Here is a 20,052-nt window from a genome sequence, read left to right as displayed (position 1 = left end):
GGAGGAAGGGATGTATTGAGCCTCTCTTGACTACTGTGTCTAAAGTAGCATTTTTCCTTACACTTCCTGGTCACTCTCTACTGCTTCTTTCTGCTTTATTTTTCTTAATAGCACTTATAATTATTTGGGACCATCTTGTTTATTTACTTGATTACTTGTTTCTTCTCTTCTCTCACTAGAGATATGTCTCACGACAACAGTACTCTATCTTTCTTGTTCACCATGTGTTTTGAGCACCTAGAGTGCTTGGCATGGAGTGGGTATTCAAACTCATGTGGAGTAGCAGCCTAAAGAAAAATGAACTTTTCCTTAGAAGAACAATGCTATCTTTCCAGAAAACATATTGAGTCGGGACATAATGATAACCTAATGCCTTAAGATACAATTCCATGTTGGTTACCTTCTTCCAGAAATTAAGTATTTAGGTGCTACCTTATTCCAAGATTCAGAGATGGTGTTTTATCTGACTCTACTCATAATTAAAGACTTTTTGGGATTAGAGTTCTAGTTTTTGCTTAAGGATAATATGTAAAGACTTCGGGATGGGAATGAATGATAAAAGGTGCTCAAAAATTATTGAATTCAGAAATAGCCTGGTGTTTTTTGCACCTTCAGTTGGATGAATAGCACCATCAGATAGGTCATGTTTTCATTTAATTAAAGGAGTATTTTACATTTTTATACAGAATACCATTTTCACATCTTTCCAGACATTTAAAGGAATTTGAAATCTGGATATTTAAAAGGATATGAGGTCATTTAAATAAAAGAATACATATAAATCAGTAACCTGAGTAGCATATTTAATATTGAGTAGGCTCTTTTAAAAGTCTTACTTACTGCAACTTGAAATAATCATCTACTGCCTCATAATTTATATTCTGAGAAAATGTTATTGTCTGAAAAAGAAAATAAAAAAGTTTATGTAAAGTAGGAAAATTGGGAATGGGGACAATGGATACTTTCAAGACAGGTTTAAATCTTTCTTTAGGTAAGAAAAATAATATATTTAGCACTTTTTTTTTCTAATTTCTTTTCTTTTCTATCTCATAAACGTCAATTATGTAGATATTAGATTTACTTTGTTACATTTCCTTATTTTACTTTTAATTTTATATTTTCATAGTTCTTTTATTTATACTGCTTCTCTCTCCCCCCTCATTTGACTTTTGTTGCAATATTCTTATTTTAAATTTATATCAGCATAGCAAACTTTTCACTTTCTTCTGTTTTCTAATAACCTGTCTCTGGACCTTTTAATTTCTTCTTTGATGTTTTCAAATCACTATAAAATCATATTGTCTGTAATTTTTGAGACTATGGGGAATTATTTGCCAGAATCTTTCTTCTGTTGTTTTTGAGTAATTTCTTAAAATGCCCATTTGCCTTTTGCATATTTCTTGCTATTTTCCTCCCTCCAGGCCATGTTTCATCTCAATTTGCAGAATTCTGTATGGTTGCGATTATCTCAGGGTAAAGCCATTTACAGAACATATATGATTATAGAGGCAGAAAATTATAAACCCCACATTTTTTTTTTTTTCGGTACGCGGGCCTCTCACTGTTGTGGCCTCTCCCGTTGCGGAGCACAGGCTCCGGACGTGCAGGCTCAGCGGCCATGGCTCACGGGCTCAGCCATTCCGCAGCACGTGGGATCTTCGCGGACCAGGGCACGAACCTGTGTCCCCTGCATCGGCAGGCGGATTCTCAACCACTGTGCCACCAGGGAAGTCCCAAACCCCACATTTTTAGAGTATGGTAGCTAGCTACAATTTCTATACCCCTAAATTACTTTTTTGGTAGTTCTTTGTTATATATATAAATATATATAAACATATGTACAACTATTCTATATATAAATATATATTTATAATATAAATATTCTATATATAAATATGCTATATATCTCTAGATCTTTATATATAATATAAATATATGTATATATGTGTGTGTGTGTGTGTATATATATATATATATATATATTGATCTCCAGAGAGAGATCAATTGTGAGGATTGGCTAATCTGTTGTGATGAGAACAGAGACTCTGTGGCTCTAAAACTCCTTAGTAAAAAGTTTTATTTCCAAAACAAAGTTTATTTACTCGTATGCTGGATGCTAAGTGGTATGACATAAAATATGCAATCTTTTATGATAAAGTTGAAGGCTGTGAAAGTCATCACATTAAAAATAAATCTAGTTTCATGTTCAAGGAAAGGAACTATCAAATTTACAACTGTATTCTCTTGTATGCCATGCTTTTCTTCATATGTAATCTTAAAAATAACTTTACAAGAAATTTGCCAGAGACAGAAATGAATGAACAATAAAGATGACAGTTAAAAACTCATGGGGAAACAGACAAATCACAAGCACTGAAATTGAAACTGTGATTAAAAATCTTCCAGCAAGCAAAAGTTCATGACCGGATGGCTTCACAGGTGAATTCTATCAAACATTTAGAGAAGAGCTAACACCTATCCTTCTCAAGCTCTTCCAAAACATAGCAGAGGGAGGAACACTCCCAAACGCATTCTACGAGGCCACCATCACCCTGATGCCAAAACCAGACAAAGATGTCACAAACAAAGAAAATTACAGGCAAACAACACTGATGAATATAGATGCAGAAATCCTCAACAAAATACTAGCAAACAGAATCCAACAGCACATTGAAAGGTTCATACACCATGATCAAGTGGGTTTTATCCCAGGAATGCAAGGATTCTTTAATATACACAAATCAATCAGTGTTATAAACCATATTAAAAAACTGAAGGAGAAAAACCATATGATCACCTCAATAGATGCAGAAAAAGATTTCAACAAAATTCAACACCCAATTATGATAAAAACCCTCCAGAAAGTAGGCATAGAGGGAACTTACCTCAATGTAATAAAGGCCATATAGGACAAACCCACAGGCAACATCGTCCTCAATGGTGAAAAACTGAAACTATTTCCACTAAGATCAGGAACAAGACAAGGTGACCCCCTGTCACCACTTTTATTCAACATAGTTTTGGAATTTTTAGCCACAGCAATTAGAGAAGAAAAATAAATAAAAGGAATACAAATCAGAAAAGAAGAAGTAAAACTGTCACTGTTTGCAGATGACAATACTATACTATACTATACATAGAGAATCCTAAAGATGCTACCAGAAAACTACTAGAGCTAATCAATGAATTTGTTAAGTAGCAGGATATAAAATTAAGGCACAGAAATCTCTTGCATTCCTATACAGTAATGATGAAAAACCTGAAAAAGAAATTAAGGAAACACTCCCATTTACCATTGCAACAAAAAGAATAAAATACCTAGGAATAAATATACCTAAGGAAACAAAAGACCTGTATGCAGAAAACTATAAGACACTGATGAAAGAAATTAAAGATGATACAAAACAGATGGAGGGATATACCATGTTCTTGGGTTGGAGAATCAACATTGTGAAAATGACTCTACTACCCAAATCAATCTATAGATTCAGTGTAATCCTCATCAAATTAGCAATGGCATTTTTCACAGAACTAGAATAAAAAATATCACAATTTGTATGGAAATACAAAAGATCCCGAATAGCCAAAGCAATCTTGAGAAAGAAATATGGAACTGGAGGAATCAGGCTCCCTGACTTCAGACTATGCTACAAAGTGACAGTAATCAAGACAGTGTGGTACTGGCACAAAAACAGAACTATAGATCAATGGAACAAACAGAAAGCCCAGAGATAAACCCATGCACCTGTGGTCACATAAGCTACAACAAAGGAGGCAAGAATACATAATGGAAAAAAGACAGTCTCTTCAATACGTGGTGCTGGGAAAACTGGACAGCTACATGTAAAAGAATGAAATTAGAACACTCCCTAACACCATACACAAAATAAACTCAAAATGGGTTAAAGACCTAAATGTAAGACCAGACACTATAAAACTCTTAGAGGAAAACATAGGCAGAACACTTTATGACATAAATCACAGCAAGATCCTGTCTGACCCACCTCCTAGAGAAATGGAAATAAAACCAAAAATAAACAAATGGGACCTAATGAAACTTAAAAGCTTTTGCACAGCAAAGGAAACCATAAACAAGACGAAAAGACAACCCTCAGAATGGGAGAAAATATTTGCAAATGAAGCAACTGACAAAGGATTAATCTCCAAAATATACAAGCAGCTCATGCAGCTCAATATCAAAAAAACAAATAATCACATCCAAAATTGGACAGAAGACCTAAACAGACCTTTCTCCAAAGAAGATATACAAATTGTCAACAAACACATGAAAGGATGCTCAACATCACTAATCATTAAAGAAATGCAAATCAAAACTACAGTGAGGTATCACCTCACACCAGTCAGAATGGCCATCATCAAAACACCTACAAACAATAAATGTTGAAGAGGGTGCGGAGAAAAGGGAACCCTCTTGCACTGTTGGTGGGAATGTAAATTGATATAGCCACTATGGAGAACAGTATGGAGGTTTCTTAAAAAACTAAAAATAGAACTACCATACGACCCAGCAATCCCATTACTGGGCATATACCCTGAGAAAACCATAATTCAAAAAGAGTCATGTGGGAATAAAGATGCAGACCTACTGGAGAATGGATGTGAGGACATGGGGAGGGGGAAGGGTAAGCTGGGACAAAGTGAGAGAGTGGTAGTGTATATATGGACATATATACACTGCCAAATGTAAAATAGATAGCTAGTGGGAAGCAGCCACATAGCACAGGGAGATCCGCTTAATGCTTTGTGACCAGCTAGAAGGGTGGGATAGGGAGGGTGTGAGGGAGAGAAATGCAAGAGGGAAGAGATATTTGGATATATGTATATGTATAATTGATTCACTTTGTTATAAAGCAGAAACTAACACAGCATTGTAAAGCAATTATACTCCAATAAAAATGTTTAAAAAAACAACAACAAAAAACAAAACAAAAAGAGTCATGTACCACAATGTTCATTGCAGCTCTATTTACAGTAGCCAGGATATGGATGCAGCCTAAGTGTCCATCGACAGATGAATGGATAAAGAAGATGTGGCACATATATACAATGGAATATTACTCAGCCATATAAAGAAACGAAATTGAGTTATTTGTAGTGAGGTGGATGGACCTAGAGTCTGTCATACAGAATGAAGTAAGTCAGAAAGAGAAAAACAAATACCTTATGCTAACACCTATATATGGAATCTAAAAAAATTAAAAAATGGTTCTGAAGAAACTAGGGGCAGGACAGGAATAAAGATGCAGATGTAGAGAATGGACTTGACACAGGGAAGGGGAACGGTAAACTGAGACGAAGTGAGAGAGTGGCATGGACATATGTCCACTACCAAATGTAAAATGGATAGCTAGTGGGAAGCAGCCACATAGCACAGGGAGATTAGCTTGGTGTTTTGTGTCCACCTAGGGGGTGGAATAGGGAGGGTGGGATAGAGACACAAGAAGGAGGAGATATGGGGATATATGTATATGTATAGCTGATTCACTTTGTTATACAGCCGAAACTAATTCACCATTGCAAAGCAATTATACTCCAATAAAGATGTTAAAAAAAAAAAGACTCATGGGGAATAGATTGAGAAAGTTTAACATATGATTAATCAGCATTACAGAAGAAGAGAAGATAGAGAAGAGGCATAGACAATATTTGCAAGATACCTGATGAATACAGTGATTTAGAGATGTATGAGGCCCAAGAAATCCCAAACAAAGAAAGAAGTAAAGAAACCTGCATTTAGACACCTCATAGTGAAAGTGAAGAAAGCAAAGAATAAAATCTTAAAAGCAGCCAGAGGGATAGGTGTTAAAATTTCAAGTGACTTCTCAATGGCCACAATGGAAGCCAAAAACCAATAGAATAATATTTTTATTGCGGTTTAAGAAAATCATCACCAAACTTGATTTCTATATCTGGAGAAAATATTTTTCAAGAACAAAAATGAAATATAGATGTTTTCAGATGAACAGAAATTGAGTATATAATCACCAGTAGCCTCTCACTAAAAGAAATGTTAAGGAATGTACCTAAATCAGAAGGAAAGGAATACAAGATGCAAGCACCTCTGATAAAAAGGAAAAAAGATAAAGATAGGGTAAATACACATTGCTGTATAAAATAGTAATAATACTGCCTAATAGTGAATCTATGAATTCAATTACCTGTGAGCTGGGGAAAGAACAAAGTATTTACTTAAATTTAGTCTTGTATAAATTAAACATTCAGGTTATAATTTCAAAGGAAAACTGACTAGAAATACAAACAGAATGTATAACTGTTGAACCAGTGGAAGGGGGAAAATGGAATGATAAAAAGTATGAAACTAAACTTAAAGAGGCAAGAAACTAGAGGAAAAAACATGGAAAGAATGAGAAAATAAAAGTACAAAGCAAGATGGAAAGCAAAACCTCAAATATATTATTAATTGCAATAAGGGTAAATAGACTAAATGTTCCAATTAAAGGACAAAGATTTTCAGACTAGACAAAAATAACAAAAATTTAAAAACTCAAATATATGGTACTTATAGGAAACATAGCTAAAACATAAGGCAATAGAAAGATTGAAATTAAAAGGGTAGAAATTGTATGGAAATATTAAGTCAAAGAAAACCTGATATGGCTATATTAAATACGAAACAAAATAGACTTGAAAGCAAAATGTATTACTACAGAGAAAGATCGTCATTTCATAATTAAAGTTTCAATTCATCAAGAAGAGAATTTAAAAACTTGAATGCATCTAATAATATGTTTTCAAATATATAAAGTAAAAATTGGCAATCAGATTGAAAATGATACCAGATGAAAATCTGGATCTTCACAAAAAATGAAGAGCACTGGAAATGATAAATATGTGTATAAATATAAAATGCCTTTTTATTATTTAAATCTCTTTTAAAAGATAACTGATTATTTAGAGCAACAATAATAGCAATTCATTGTAAGGTTTATAAAATATGTAGAAGTAAAAGGTATGGCAACAATAGTACAAAAGCTATGTGAGGGAATATAGAAGTATACTGCTATAAGGTTATTATACTATAAATGAAATTATACAATATTGAGGGCAAACAGATAAGTTACAGATGTGTACAATAAACCCTACAGCATCCAATAAAAAACCAAAATGAATAAGGAATAGCTAAAAAAGCCAACAAAGATGCAAAATGGAATCATATAAAAATAATCAAAAAGAAGGCAGAGAAAGTGGAAAAAAAATTAAAAACAGAAGGGACAAATAGAAAACAAATAGTTAAATGGTAGATTTAAACCCAACAATACCCCCCCCCCAAAATCACATTGAATGTACCCAATAAAAAGGCAAAAATGTTCAGAATAGATAAACAAGTAAGATCCAACTTAAAAGAAATTGAAAGACACAAATGATTTTCCATACTAAAAGGATGGGAAAAAAAGATATTTTGTGCTAACATTAATCTAAAGAAGGCTGGAATGGCTATATTAATATCACACAAAGTAGATTTCAGAGCAAAAATTATCTCCAGAGTAAAAGGCATCATGTTTTAAAGTGCACATGAAACACTTACCAAAATAGACCGTATTTATAGCTATAAAACAATTCTCTATAAATTTAAAGGGATTCAAATAAAAAATATCTTTTCCTAATATAATAGTATTTATTTAGAAATCAGTAACAGAGAGCTATCTGGAAAATCACTGTCCTTCTATATAACCCATAGGTCAAAGAAGAAATCACAAAGAAAATGAGAAAGTATTTTGAACTGAATGACAATGAAACCACAAAATATCAAAATTTGGGTATAGAGCTAAAGCAGTTCTTTTTTTTTAAATTGTGGTAACATTGGTTTATAACATTATATGTTTCATGTATACATTATGAAAAATAGACTTCTGTATACACTACAGCATGTTCGCCACCAAAAGTTTAGTTTCTATCTGCCAGTGTACAGTTGACCACCTTTACCCATTTTGCCCTCCCCCTACACATCTTCCTCTCTGGTAACTCTAATCTGTTCTCTGTATCTATGTTTAGTTTGGTTTGGTTGTTTATTTTAGGTTTTTAAATATATATATTCCACATGTAAGTGAAATCATGTGGTATTTGTCTTTCTCTATCTGATTCATTTCGCATAATATCCTCAAGCTCCATTCATATTGTCCTAAATGGCAACATTTCTCCTTTTTTCATGGCTGAGCAGTATTTTATTGTTTATACATGTTTTTTTCCCACGGTTTTTCATGGTGCTTGATGAGTTTTTTCTCTGCCTGAGAATTTGAAGTAGTGAACACCAAACACCTCTCTTCTTTAGGTAGAGCTTTTTTTTTTTTTAACTTGATTTTGACAATTTGATAGATTGATAGATTGGTAATTACGGCCTTTCTTTTGGTAGGTGGTGCTATTGCACAAGTTTTTGGTTTTTCTAACGTGAGCTGCCCCTGGCTGTGTTTAAGAATCGGCATTTTCCACCCACCTCTGCCTCTCCTGGAGGTGTCACCCTATGCCCTAGTTGTCACTGCTTGTGCCTCCAGGGTCACTGGTGCCTTGCTGTTGCTGCTGGTCTTGCTGCTGTTGCTGGTGTTGCCACCTGGAGCCCTGCGTTGGTGTGGCCTCCACTAAGTCTGGAGTTGCCTGAGTTATAGGAACTGCTGCTGTGAGAGGAGGGGGAAGAGAGGGAGGTAGCCACAGTCATGGGCACCTCTGCCACATCTGGAGTTGTTGGGTTTTGGGGCACTGCTTCTGTGGGTGGTGGAAGGCTCGAGTGGCAGGTACCTCTGTAGCTGGAGAGACAGGGTCACAAGGCATGCTGCTGCTGCTAGCCATTTCCCTGTGGCATTTCCCTGTGGCAGTGGGCACTGCTGTAGCAAGAAGGTCGGAGTCATGTGTGCCACCTCACCTTTGCAACCAGCAGACTCAGCCACTGCAGCTGGAGGTTGGGATTACTGGTATAGCCTCTGCTCTTCCTCCAGTCCACCTCCTCTATGTGTTCCAGTCCACCCATGTTTAGATGTACACATGTGTGTCCTGATGTGTTGGACAGAGGCACCTTTGTTGAGTTATGGATTTTTACTGGTTGTAAATTGAAGGGGAGAGACAAAGAGAGTGTCTCATGCCACTATGATGCTGATGTCACTCCTCTAACTAAAGTAGTTATTAGAGAAAAATTTATAGCATTAAAGTCCACATTAGAAAAGAAGAAAGGTCTTAAGTGAATGACTTAAGCTTCCATATTCAGAAACTGTAAGAAGAGAAACAAATTAAACCCAAAGTAAGTGGCAGAAAGGAAATAATAAAAAATAAATAATTTTGGGACTTCCCTCATGGTACAGTGGATAAAACTCCACGCTCCCAATGCAGGGGGCCCGCCTTCAATCCCTGGTCAGGGAACTAGCTTCAATGTGCATGCTGAAACTAAGAGCTCGTATGCCACAACTAAGGAGCCCGCCTGCCACAACTAAGACCCAGTGCAACCAAATAAATAAATAAATCAATATTTAAAAAAAAGAAGCTCAAGGAGTGGTGCTGCAAGATTAAAAAAAATTATCAATAAAATCAAAAGTAGAAAATCATTACAGAAAATCAATAAAACCAAAAGCTGATTCTTTGAGAAAATCAATACAGTTGTTAAGCTCCAGCCAGGCTGACTGGGTGAAAAGGAAAGAAGAAACAAATTACCAATATCAAGAATGAGAAATTGGATATTACTACAAATTCTACAGACACTAAAAGGATAATAAGGAGATATTATGAATACCTTGTGCCTATAAATTTGACAAGATAGATGAAATGGACAATTCCTTGAAAGATAAAAACTACTAAAATTCGCTCAAGAATAAGCAGATCACCCAAATATCCCTATATCAATTTAAAAGATTGAAGTTGTAATTAAAAACATACAAAAAACACCAGGTCAAGAGGTCTTCACTGGTGAATTCTACCAAATATTAAAGAAGAAATAGTACAATTTATACATCAATTTTTCTATAAAATAGAGAAGAAAGACCTCTCCCCAAAACATCTTAAGAGGTCAGCATTGTTGATACCATAACCAGAAAAAGACATTACAGGAAAACTATAGACTAATAACTGTCATGAACTAATAACCCACATGAAGCAAAACTTCTTAACAATAGTTTAGCAAATTGAATCCAATGTTATATGAGGATAAAACATTATGACCAAGTGGGATTATTCTAGCAGTGAAAATAAATTATTGGAATTCACCATATTAACAGATTAAAAAACATGATCATTTCAATAGATGCTGAAAAAGCATTTTATGGAATCCAATATCTATAAATGACAGAAACTCAGCAAACTAGGAGTAGAGGGGACCTTCATCATCCTAGTAAAGGGCATATATTAAAACCCTCAAGGTAACATCATACTTAATTGTGAAAGACTGAATAATTTCTTTCTGATTGAGAACAAGGCAAAGATCTCCACTCTCATTTCTTCTAATCACCACTGCACTGGAGGCTCAAGATGGTACAAAAAAGAAAGGAAACGAAAGTCACATATATTGGAAAGGAAAACTGTTTGTGTACACAGATGACATGATCACCTATGTAGAAACTAGGGAATTTACAAAAAAGTCTACTTGAAATAGTTTAGCAAAGCTGTGGGATACATCATTGATACATAAAATAAATTATATTACTATATACTAGCAATGAACAATCAGAATGATACCATTTATAATAGCACCAAAATATGAAATACTTTAAGAATATGAAATACTTAGGGATAATCTGACCAAAAAATGGACAAACTTGTACACTAAAAAGAATATATTTGGAGTACTTACACAACATGATTTCAAGAATTATAAAGGTACAGTAATCAAGATATTGTGTTATTGACATCAAGATAGACATATAAGTTAATGGAACAGAATTCAGAAATAGATTCCCACATATATGGCCAGTTGATTTTTTACAAATGTGCCAAGGCAATTCAATGGGGGAAGGATAGTCTTTTCAACAAACGCTGTTGGAAGAGCTGGCTTCGGATTAAAAAAAGAAAAGTATCTTGACCTTTACTTCACAGTGCATGCAAACATTAATTTGAAGTAGATCATAGACCTTAAAGTAAGAGCTACAACTATAAAACTTCTAGAAGGAAAAATGAGGAAAGCTTAGTGACCTTGAGTTTGGAAAGATTTCTTAATTACAACCCAAAGTAAAACTATAAAAAAGAAAAGCAATAAATTGGACTTCATCAAAATAAATAAAACACATTTTCAAAAGACATTGTTTTGAAAATGAAAACACAAGCCACAGACTAGGAGAAAATATTTGCAAAACACATATCCAACAATTAATTTATATCTAGAGTTTATAAAAAACTCTTACTACTTAATTATAAGAAGACAATCCCTTAAAGCTGGGCTTACAAGTTGAACAGACACTTCACCAGAGAAGATCTACAAATAGAAAATAAGCACTTGAAACAGTGCTCAGTATCATTAGTTATTAGAAAAGCATCAGGGAAATGTTAATTAAAACCACAATGAGATATCACTATATATTAACTAAAATAGCTAAAATCAAAAAGTCCAAAACAAAACAATAACAACAACAAAACACAGATCACACCAACAGTTAGCAAAAATGTGTGAAGCAAGTAAAACTACCAGTGGCGGGGCTTCCCTGGTGGTGCAGTGGTTGGGAGTCTGCCTGCCGGTGCGGGGGACGCGAGTTTGGGCCCTCGTCTGGGAGGATCCCACATGCCGCGGAGCGGCTGGGCCCGTGCGTCACAGCTGCTGAGCCTGCGCTCTAGAGCCTGCGAGCCACAGCTGCTGGGCGTGTGTGCCGCAGCTACTGAGGCCCGCATGCCTGGAGCCCGCACACCACGGCGAGGAGTAGCCCCCGCTCGCTGCAACTAGAGAGGGCCGTGCACAGCAGCGGAGACCCAACGCAGACAAAAATAAATAATAATAATAATAAAAAAGACTGATATTGCTTTTAAAAAAAACACTACTGGTGGCAATGTAGAATGGTACAAAAAATTTGGAATACAAATTAGCAGTTTGTAAAAAATTAAACATACATCTACTTATGATCCAGCCAGTCTGTTCCTATGTATTTACTCAGGAGAAATGAAAGCATAGGTCAACACAAAGAGTTGTACACAAGTGTTCATAGCCATTTTACTTGTAATATCCCTAAACTGGAATCAATCTAAATGTTCATAAACAAATATGGTTAGACAAATTGTGGTGTATCCATATCATGGAATATTACTCAACAACAAAAGGGAGCAAACTATTAATGACCACAATGTAATAGATAAACCACAAAATGATTATACTGAAAGAAAGCAGAAAACATATTGTATGGTTCCATTTATGTAAAATTCTAGAAAAAGTAAACTAACCTACACTGATAGCAGTCAGATCAGTGGTTGCCTAGCAATGGGGAATAGAAGGAGGAATGGATTACTAAGGAGCATGAGGAAATTTTGGGGGTGATGGACATGTACATTTGTTTGATTTTGGCTATTATTTCGTGGGTATATACATATGTCAAATTGTACACTTCAATGTATGCATTTTATTATATACCAATCACATCAATAAAGCTCTTTAAAAAGACAATTTTAGAGAATGAAAAAAAAATTCAATGAGAAAAAGGCACACAACCTAATAGAAAAAGTGACAAAAATTGGAATTTCACAGAAATGGGAATCCAGAAGCCAATAAATATATGAAAAATTATTCAACCTCATTAATAAGAAGAGAACAGCAAACAAAATATAATACACACACATTCATTAGGCAAAAATTAAAGTTTGACTGTACCAGTTATTGGCAAGTATATTAGTTTGCTAGGGTTGTCATATCAAAATACCACAGACTGGGTGGCTTAGACAACAGAAGTTTGTTTTCTCATAGTTTTGGAAACTGGAAAGTCTAAGATCAAGGTGCCAGCAGATAGATCTCATTCTGAGGCCTCTTCTCTTGGTTTACAGGTGACTGCCATCTTGCTGTATGCTGACATGACCTCCTTTGTGCATGCAGGAAGAGAGAGAAAGAGACAAGCTCTCTGGTGCCTCTTCTTATAATGACACTAATCCCATTAGACTAGGGCCCACCTTCACAAACTCATCTAATCCTAATTATCTTTCAAAGTCCCCATCTCCAAATACCATCACTTTGGAAGTTAGGGCTTCAACATATGAATTTGGGGGGACACAAACATTTAGCCCATAACTGCAATGATGTGGAGCAGCAGGATCTTTCAAACAGTGTTGGGGGTGTAAATTGTTTTAACTGTTAAAGTTCACCCTACACATACTCTATGTGCTGGTTATTAACCTATTGTCTTTCGGCTCCAAACCCACTATTCTATACGCAGCATTTTTTTTTTTTTTTTTTTTTTTTTTTCGGTATGCGGGCCTCTCACTGCTGTGGCCTCTCCCGTTGTGGAGCACAGGCTCCGGACACACAGGCTCAGCGGCCATGGCTCATGGGCCCAGCCGCTCCGCGGCATGTGGGATCTTCCCAGACCGGGACACGAACCGGCGTCCCCTGCATTGGCAGGCAGACTCTCAACCACTGCACCACCAGGGAAGCCCTATAAGCAGCTTTTTGGTGCAGGGTTTGAGATTCTGCAAATCACATTTTCCTTTGTTAGTTGGCTCTCTTTTAGATATTGCAAATACGGGGTACTGGAGAGCATCTAGAAGATAAGGATAGGAGAAAATATGCTACTTCTTGTTTTTCTCATTATTCCTGTCAGTGTCAACCTGGCAACTCTTCATCCTGGCAGTAGCAGTTGGTAAAGGAACTGACAAGTGAGAAACACACTCCCAGAACACTCCCAGGGGGTCTCATGACCCCCCTTTGAGGTACAAGCACTAGCTGGCTGGCACCTGTTTCAGAGACTAGAGTTTCAGCAGCACCAGCACCAGTCATATTGCCCCCTTCTCAGCGATCTGGGTCCCAGATCTTTGGAGTCCCTTCCTTGGAGCTTCTGAGATGACATACCATGTGAGCAGTACCCTCTCCTTCAAGGCGTGGGTTCTAGGTCTGTGGAACACTTCCCCTAACTTTCTAGTTTGTAATAACCCAAATTTCTTCCCTCTGTTCCCTCTACTCTAGCCCTAGAGGTGGAACAGTCACTTCTTGTAGTTACTAGCTCTGTGTAATCTCAGTGTTCCTTTTTTTCTTTTCATTTCTCTCATATACCCAGTTCTACTAATTCCCTATATTGATTTACCTCTGTTAAGACAATTGGTTTGATTTCTGTTTTTCTGGCCAGTGGCTTACTGCTATGGTTCTTGATATGGAAGTAGTATCAAGAAACCAACCCACAAAGATGGAATCCTGGGATTGACTTCATTGTGTCCCTGGCCTTGAACACAGTATTAATCTCTTTGCCAATGGGAGAGGGATTCTATTATTTCACGGTATGAAAAACATTACAAATAATCAAATTATCACCTGTTATTGATTGTGATAAAGTATTTACTAAGGCAAATGCCTTAGGTGACAAAGTAGCCACTGAATTTAACCATTAATGACAGTGAAGATGGCTAAAATGATGACTACTTCTGAGTGTCCTAGATCATTTCCAGAAAGAAAGGTTAGATTCTTACACTACAAGCTCAATTTATTATTATAGAAACAAGGTTTTATGGTATTCCTAAAAGTATCTCTTATTGTAACCACAAAGGTGACCTCACTGAAAATTAGATACAAAATTTAAGTTTGCCAGTAATTAAGGTAGTGTGGTACTACCATAGGATTGACAAATAGATCAATGGAACAGAATAGAGCACCCAGAAATAGGCCTACACTTGTATGAATATTTGATTTTAAATAAAGATGCTAAGTAATACAATAGGGGGAAAGAAAAGCCTTTCAAGAATACTGAAGTAACTAGATATTCAAATGGAAAATAACTTTGTTGTTTCCTTGATCAAAAGTCACCATACACAAAAATTAATTTGAGATCGATCATCAATATAAATGCTAAAACCATAAAGTTTTGAGAAGGCATCATAGAAGAATATTTTTTGTGACTTAGGGATAAGCAAATGTATCTTAGAACACAAAAAACAATAACCATAAATGAAAAAACTTTGTTAAAATTTTCTACTCATTAAGTCACCATTGAAAAAATGAATAGGCAAGTTCTGGTTCATGATGATAACACAGGAGGATCCTGAAATCACCTCCTCCCATGGACAACACTGAATTTACAGCTACGTACAAAATAATTTCCTCTGAAAGAAGCCCTAAAACTAGCTGAGCAACTCCTACACATCAGGTGAACAAGAGAAAAACCCACATTGAAACAGGTAGGAGAGACTGAGTCACAGTCTTGCCACAAACCCCAGGCCCAGGACAGTAACCCACAATCGGGAGGGAGAGAATTCAAAACCCCACACTTCTCCCTGAGGAGTAAACAGCTTGAACCCCACATCTGTCACCCCAACTTTTAAGACCTGCAATATAGAACTGAGCCACCAAAACATATGGCTTCAAAAGCCAGTGGGGCTTGTGTCCATTTGACCCACAAGGCTATAGCAAACTGAGAAACAGTTCTTAAATGCTCTCATGTGAGGACTCATGGATCCCAAGGCCCAGTGTAAAGAAGCCAACTGAAAAGTGCCCAGACTTTCTGTGAGAGAGGTTTAATTGCTTATCTTAAAGCATCGGCCTGGGAGTTCCCTGGTGGTCTAGTGGTTAGCATTTGGTGCTTTCACTGCTGTGGCCTGGGCTGGGGAACTGATATACCAAAAGCCACGTGGCACAGCCAAAATAATATAAAGTAAACTTTGATTATTTAAAAATAAAATAAAATAAACATTGATTATTTAAAAAGAAAGAAAAACAAAGCATTGGCCTGAGGGGCAGGTATCTAATTTAACAGACATCTAGGGTATGGCCTACTGAAACACTCCAAAGACAGAGGCTGATGGGCTCCATGTTTGTGCTCTCCCTCTGCCTCACTCCAGTTGCTAGTATCTCCCAGAAAACACCTTCTACACTCATCTTGCACCCTGTTTTTTGTGGCTGCCATCCATGGGTTGCCTCTTGATTGACTGGCTCTGGTGGCCAGTGGGGCTTGCACTCACTGGACCTGTAGGACTGTAATAGATGAAAGAGGAGGTCTTAGCTGGCTGCACCTCCAGGGCATAGCAGGCACAGTCTTTCTGTAAAAGAGGACTATTAGCTTATCTTCATAGCTATGGCCTGAGAGGTAGGTTTCTAATTAAAACTATATCTAAGGGCTGACTATAATTCTCTTCGGAGACCTCATAGGGGCATAGGGGAAGTGTTATCTTTGTAGTCTCCCTCTGCCTTGCTCCAGGTTGCTGGTGTCTCCCAAAAAGCAGCTTGTACACATGTCTGGTGCTTTTCTGTGGTTGCTGACTGGGGAATGCCCCTGGATTACCTGGCTCTGGTGGCCAGCAGGGTTCATGTTTTCAGGTCTTATAGGATTGTTGAAAAGTGATAAATAGTTCTTAACTGGCAACTGCATCCAGAGAACAGCACAGAGATGGTAGACTGAAATGCACCCCAAGTCTTTCTGTGAAAGACACTTGTTAGCTTACTTTTATAGATGTGGCCTGCGGGGCAGGCTTCTAATTAAACACACATCTAGGTGCTGACTATAATTCTCTCCAGAGACTGGGGAGGCTGGCAGGTGCACCATCATTGCACTCTCCCTTTGCCCCACTCCAAGTTGTCAGTATCTCAGAGAAGGTAGCTGTTATACACATCTGGTGCCCCAGTTTTTGTGTTGGCCACCCAGAGAACACATCCCTCAATAATCTGCCTCTGGTGACCAATGGGGCTTGTTCTTACAGCTTCAAAGGGTTGGTAGCAAACAAAGAAACATTTCTCAAATGGCTATCAGCCTAAGGCTCAGCACTGAGGCAGCAGACAGAAATGCCAACTCACCGAAAGAGGTATATTTGTATAGTTTAAAAGCTGTTCCCTTAGTGTCTGGCTTCCAATCAACTTGCATCTGCATGCTAAGATACTCTCCCCACTTTGAGAGACTGACAGGTCTTAGCACACCCTAAAATGCTGGGAGCCACTAAGAATAATGTAGGCGGCTTGGACAATCACAAAGTCTTGAGAGACAACCAAGAGCTCAGGCAGTGTTGAATGATAAGGTTCATCTCCTACACAAAATGACTCCTTCAAGACTAGAAGAAGTAGTTGTTTTATTTACTGCATAGAAACCAATGCAGAGAATCAAGGAAAATGAAGAAACAGAAATATATTCTAAATGAAAGAATGAAATAACATCAATAAAAAAGGTCTTAATAAAATAGTGATAAGTAATTTACCTGATAAAGAGTTCAAAGTAACGGTTGCAGTGATGCTCACTGAACTCAGAAGATGAATGAATGAACAAAGTGAGAATTTCAACAAAGAGATAGAAAATATAAGAAAGTATTAAATAGAAGTCACAGAGCTGAAGAATACATTAACTGAACTGATACATACAATAGAGGAGTTCAACAGCAGAATAGATGAAGTGGAACAAAGAATGAGTGAACTCAAAGACAGGGCAGTGGAACTCACCAAAAACAGAGCAGGAAAAAGCAAAGTGAAGATAGCTTAAGGGACTTACGGAACATCTTGTGGACCAACATTTGCATTATAGGAGTCCCAGAATGAAAAGAGAGTGAGAAAGGGGCAGAAAAATTGTTTGAAGAAACAATGACTAAAAAAACTTTCTTGGGCTTCCCTGGTGGTGCAGTCGTTGAGAATCTGCCTGCTAATGCAGGGGACACGGGTTCGAGCCCTGGTCTGGGAGGATCCCACATGTCGCGGAGCAACTGGGCCCATGAGCCACAACTACTGAGCCTGCGTGTCTGGAGCCTGTGCTCCACAACAAGAGAGGCCATGATAATGAGAGGCCCGTGCACCACGATGAAGAGTGGTGCTGGCTCGCTACAACTAGAGAAAGCCCTCACACAGAAACAAAGACCCAAAACAGCCAAAAATAAATAAATAAATAAATAAAATTTAAAAAAACAAAAACAAAAGACTTTCTTAACCTGGGGAAGGAAACAGACACCCAGATCCAGGAAGCTCAGAGAGTTCCAAATAAGATAAACTCCAAAAGACCTACACCAAGACACATTGTTATTAAATATCAAAAGTTAAAGACAATGAGAAAGTCTTAAAAGCATCTTGTTGTACAAAGGGAAACACATGAGACTATCAGCAGATTTTTCAGTAATAACTTTGTGGACAGAAGGAAGTGGTATGATATATTCAAAGTGCTCAAAGTAAAAAACTGTCCTTCAGAGTTGAAAGAGAGATAAAGTGTTTTCCAGACAAGCACAAGCTAAAGGAGTTCAACAACACTAAACCCACCTTACAGGAAATATTAAAGGCAATTCTTAAGTAGAAATGAAAGGGTGCTGTTAGTAACAGGAAATATGAAAGTATAAACCCAAGTGGTAAAGGTAAATATATAGTAAAATTCAGAATAATCTAACATGTGGACATGGTGAGTTAATCACTTATAAAGCTAGTATGAAAGTTAAAGACAAAATAGTAAAAATACCTACAATAATTTGTTCATAGATACACAAGATAAAAGGATGTAAATTGTGACATCAAAATGTAAAACATGGGAGGGGGAATAAAAATGTAGAGCTTTAGACTATGATCAAATTTAAGTTGTTATCAACTTAAAATAGACTATTATAAATACAAGTAATATGTTTTCTATGTAAGCCATACGGTAACCATAAAGGAAAAACTTATAGGAGATACAGATAAGATAAAAGAAATGAATCAAAGCAAACCACTAAAAAAGTCATTAAACCAGAAAGGAAGAGATCAGAGAAGAAAAAAGGAGCACATAAGAACTACAAAACAGCCAGAAACAATTAACAAAATGGCAATAAGTACACACCTATCAATAACTAATTTAAATGTAAATGGATTAAATTCTCTAATTAAAAGACATAGAGTGGCTAAAAGAAAACAATCCTTCTGTATGCTGTCTACAAGAGATTCACTTCAGATGTAAAATTACAGACAGACTGAAATTGAAGGGATGGAAAAAATATTTTATGAAAATGGAAATCAAAAGAAAACTGGGGTAGCTATAGTTATCAGACAAAATAGACTTTAAAACAAAAACTATAATATAGACAAAGAAGGTCATTATATAATGATAAAGGGGTCAATCCAACATGATATAACACATATGCACCCAACATAGGAGCACCTGCATATATAAAGCAAATATTGATAGAGCTAAAATGAGAAATAGACAGCAATACAATAATAGTAGGGGACTTTAATTCCCTACTTTCATCAATAGATCAACCAGACAGAAAATCAATAAGGAAACATTGGCCTTAAACAACACATTATACTGAATGACTTAACAGATATATCCAGAACATTCCATCCAAAAGCAACAGAATATATATTCCTCTCAAGTGCACATGAAATACTCTCTAGGATAGATTATATGTTAGGCCACAAAACAAGTCCTAATAAATTTAAGAAGATTGAAATCATATTAAACATCTTTTCTGACCATGTGGTATGAAGCTAGAAAGCAATTATAAGAAGAAAACTGGAAAATTCACAAATATTTAGATATTAAACATTCTGCTGAACAATGGGTCAAAGAAGAAATCAAAAAATATTTTGAGACAAATGAAAATGGAAACCCAACACACCAAAATTTTTGGGATGCAGCAAAAGCAGTTCTAAGAGGGAAGCTCATAATGATAAATGGCCTACTTCAAGAAATAAGAAATATTAACAAAAAATCTAATTTTACACCTTGAAGAACTAGAAAAAGAAGAATAAACAAAGCCCAAAGTCAGTAGAAGGAAGGAAATACCAAAGATCAGAGCAGAAATAAATAATTAGAGACTGAAAAAACAATGGAAAAGATCAGTGAAACTAAGAGCTTTTTTAAAAATATAAATAATATTTACAAACCTTTAGCTAGACTCACTGACAAAAAAAAAGAGAGGACTCAAATAAATAAAAACAGACATGAAAGAGAAGACATTACAATTGATACTACAGACATAAAAATGATCATA

The 20,052-nt window shown here is 36.3% G+C and overlaps 1 protein-coding gene across 1 annotated transcript in view; it reads right to left on the bottom strand.

Annotated features, from left to right (window-relative positions):
- CATSPERE (catsper channel auxiliary subunit epsilon) overlaps positions 1–20,052 on the bottom strand; it is a 241,820-nt gene that overhangs the window by 63,696 nt on the left and 158,072 nt on the right. Inside the window, exon 12 of the mRNA XM_033414427.2 lies at positions 841–899. Within this exon, the coding sequence (XP_033270318.2) occupies positions 841–899 (59 nt within the window). The remainder of the gene's footprint in view (positions 1–840; positions 900–20,052) is intronic.

This window comes from Orcinus orca, chromosome 1 (assembly GCF_937001465.1).
Source record: "Orcinus orca chromosome 1, mOrcOrc1.1, whole genome shotgun sequence".
Taxonomy (NCBI): domain Eukaryota; kingdom Metazoa; phylum Chordata; class Mammalia; order Artiodactyla; family Delphinidae; genus Orcinus; species Orcinus orca.
This window is presented reverse-complemented; position numbering and strand designations above follow the sequence as displayed.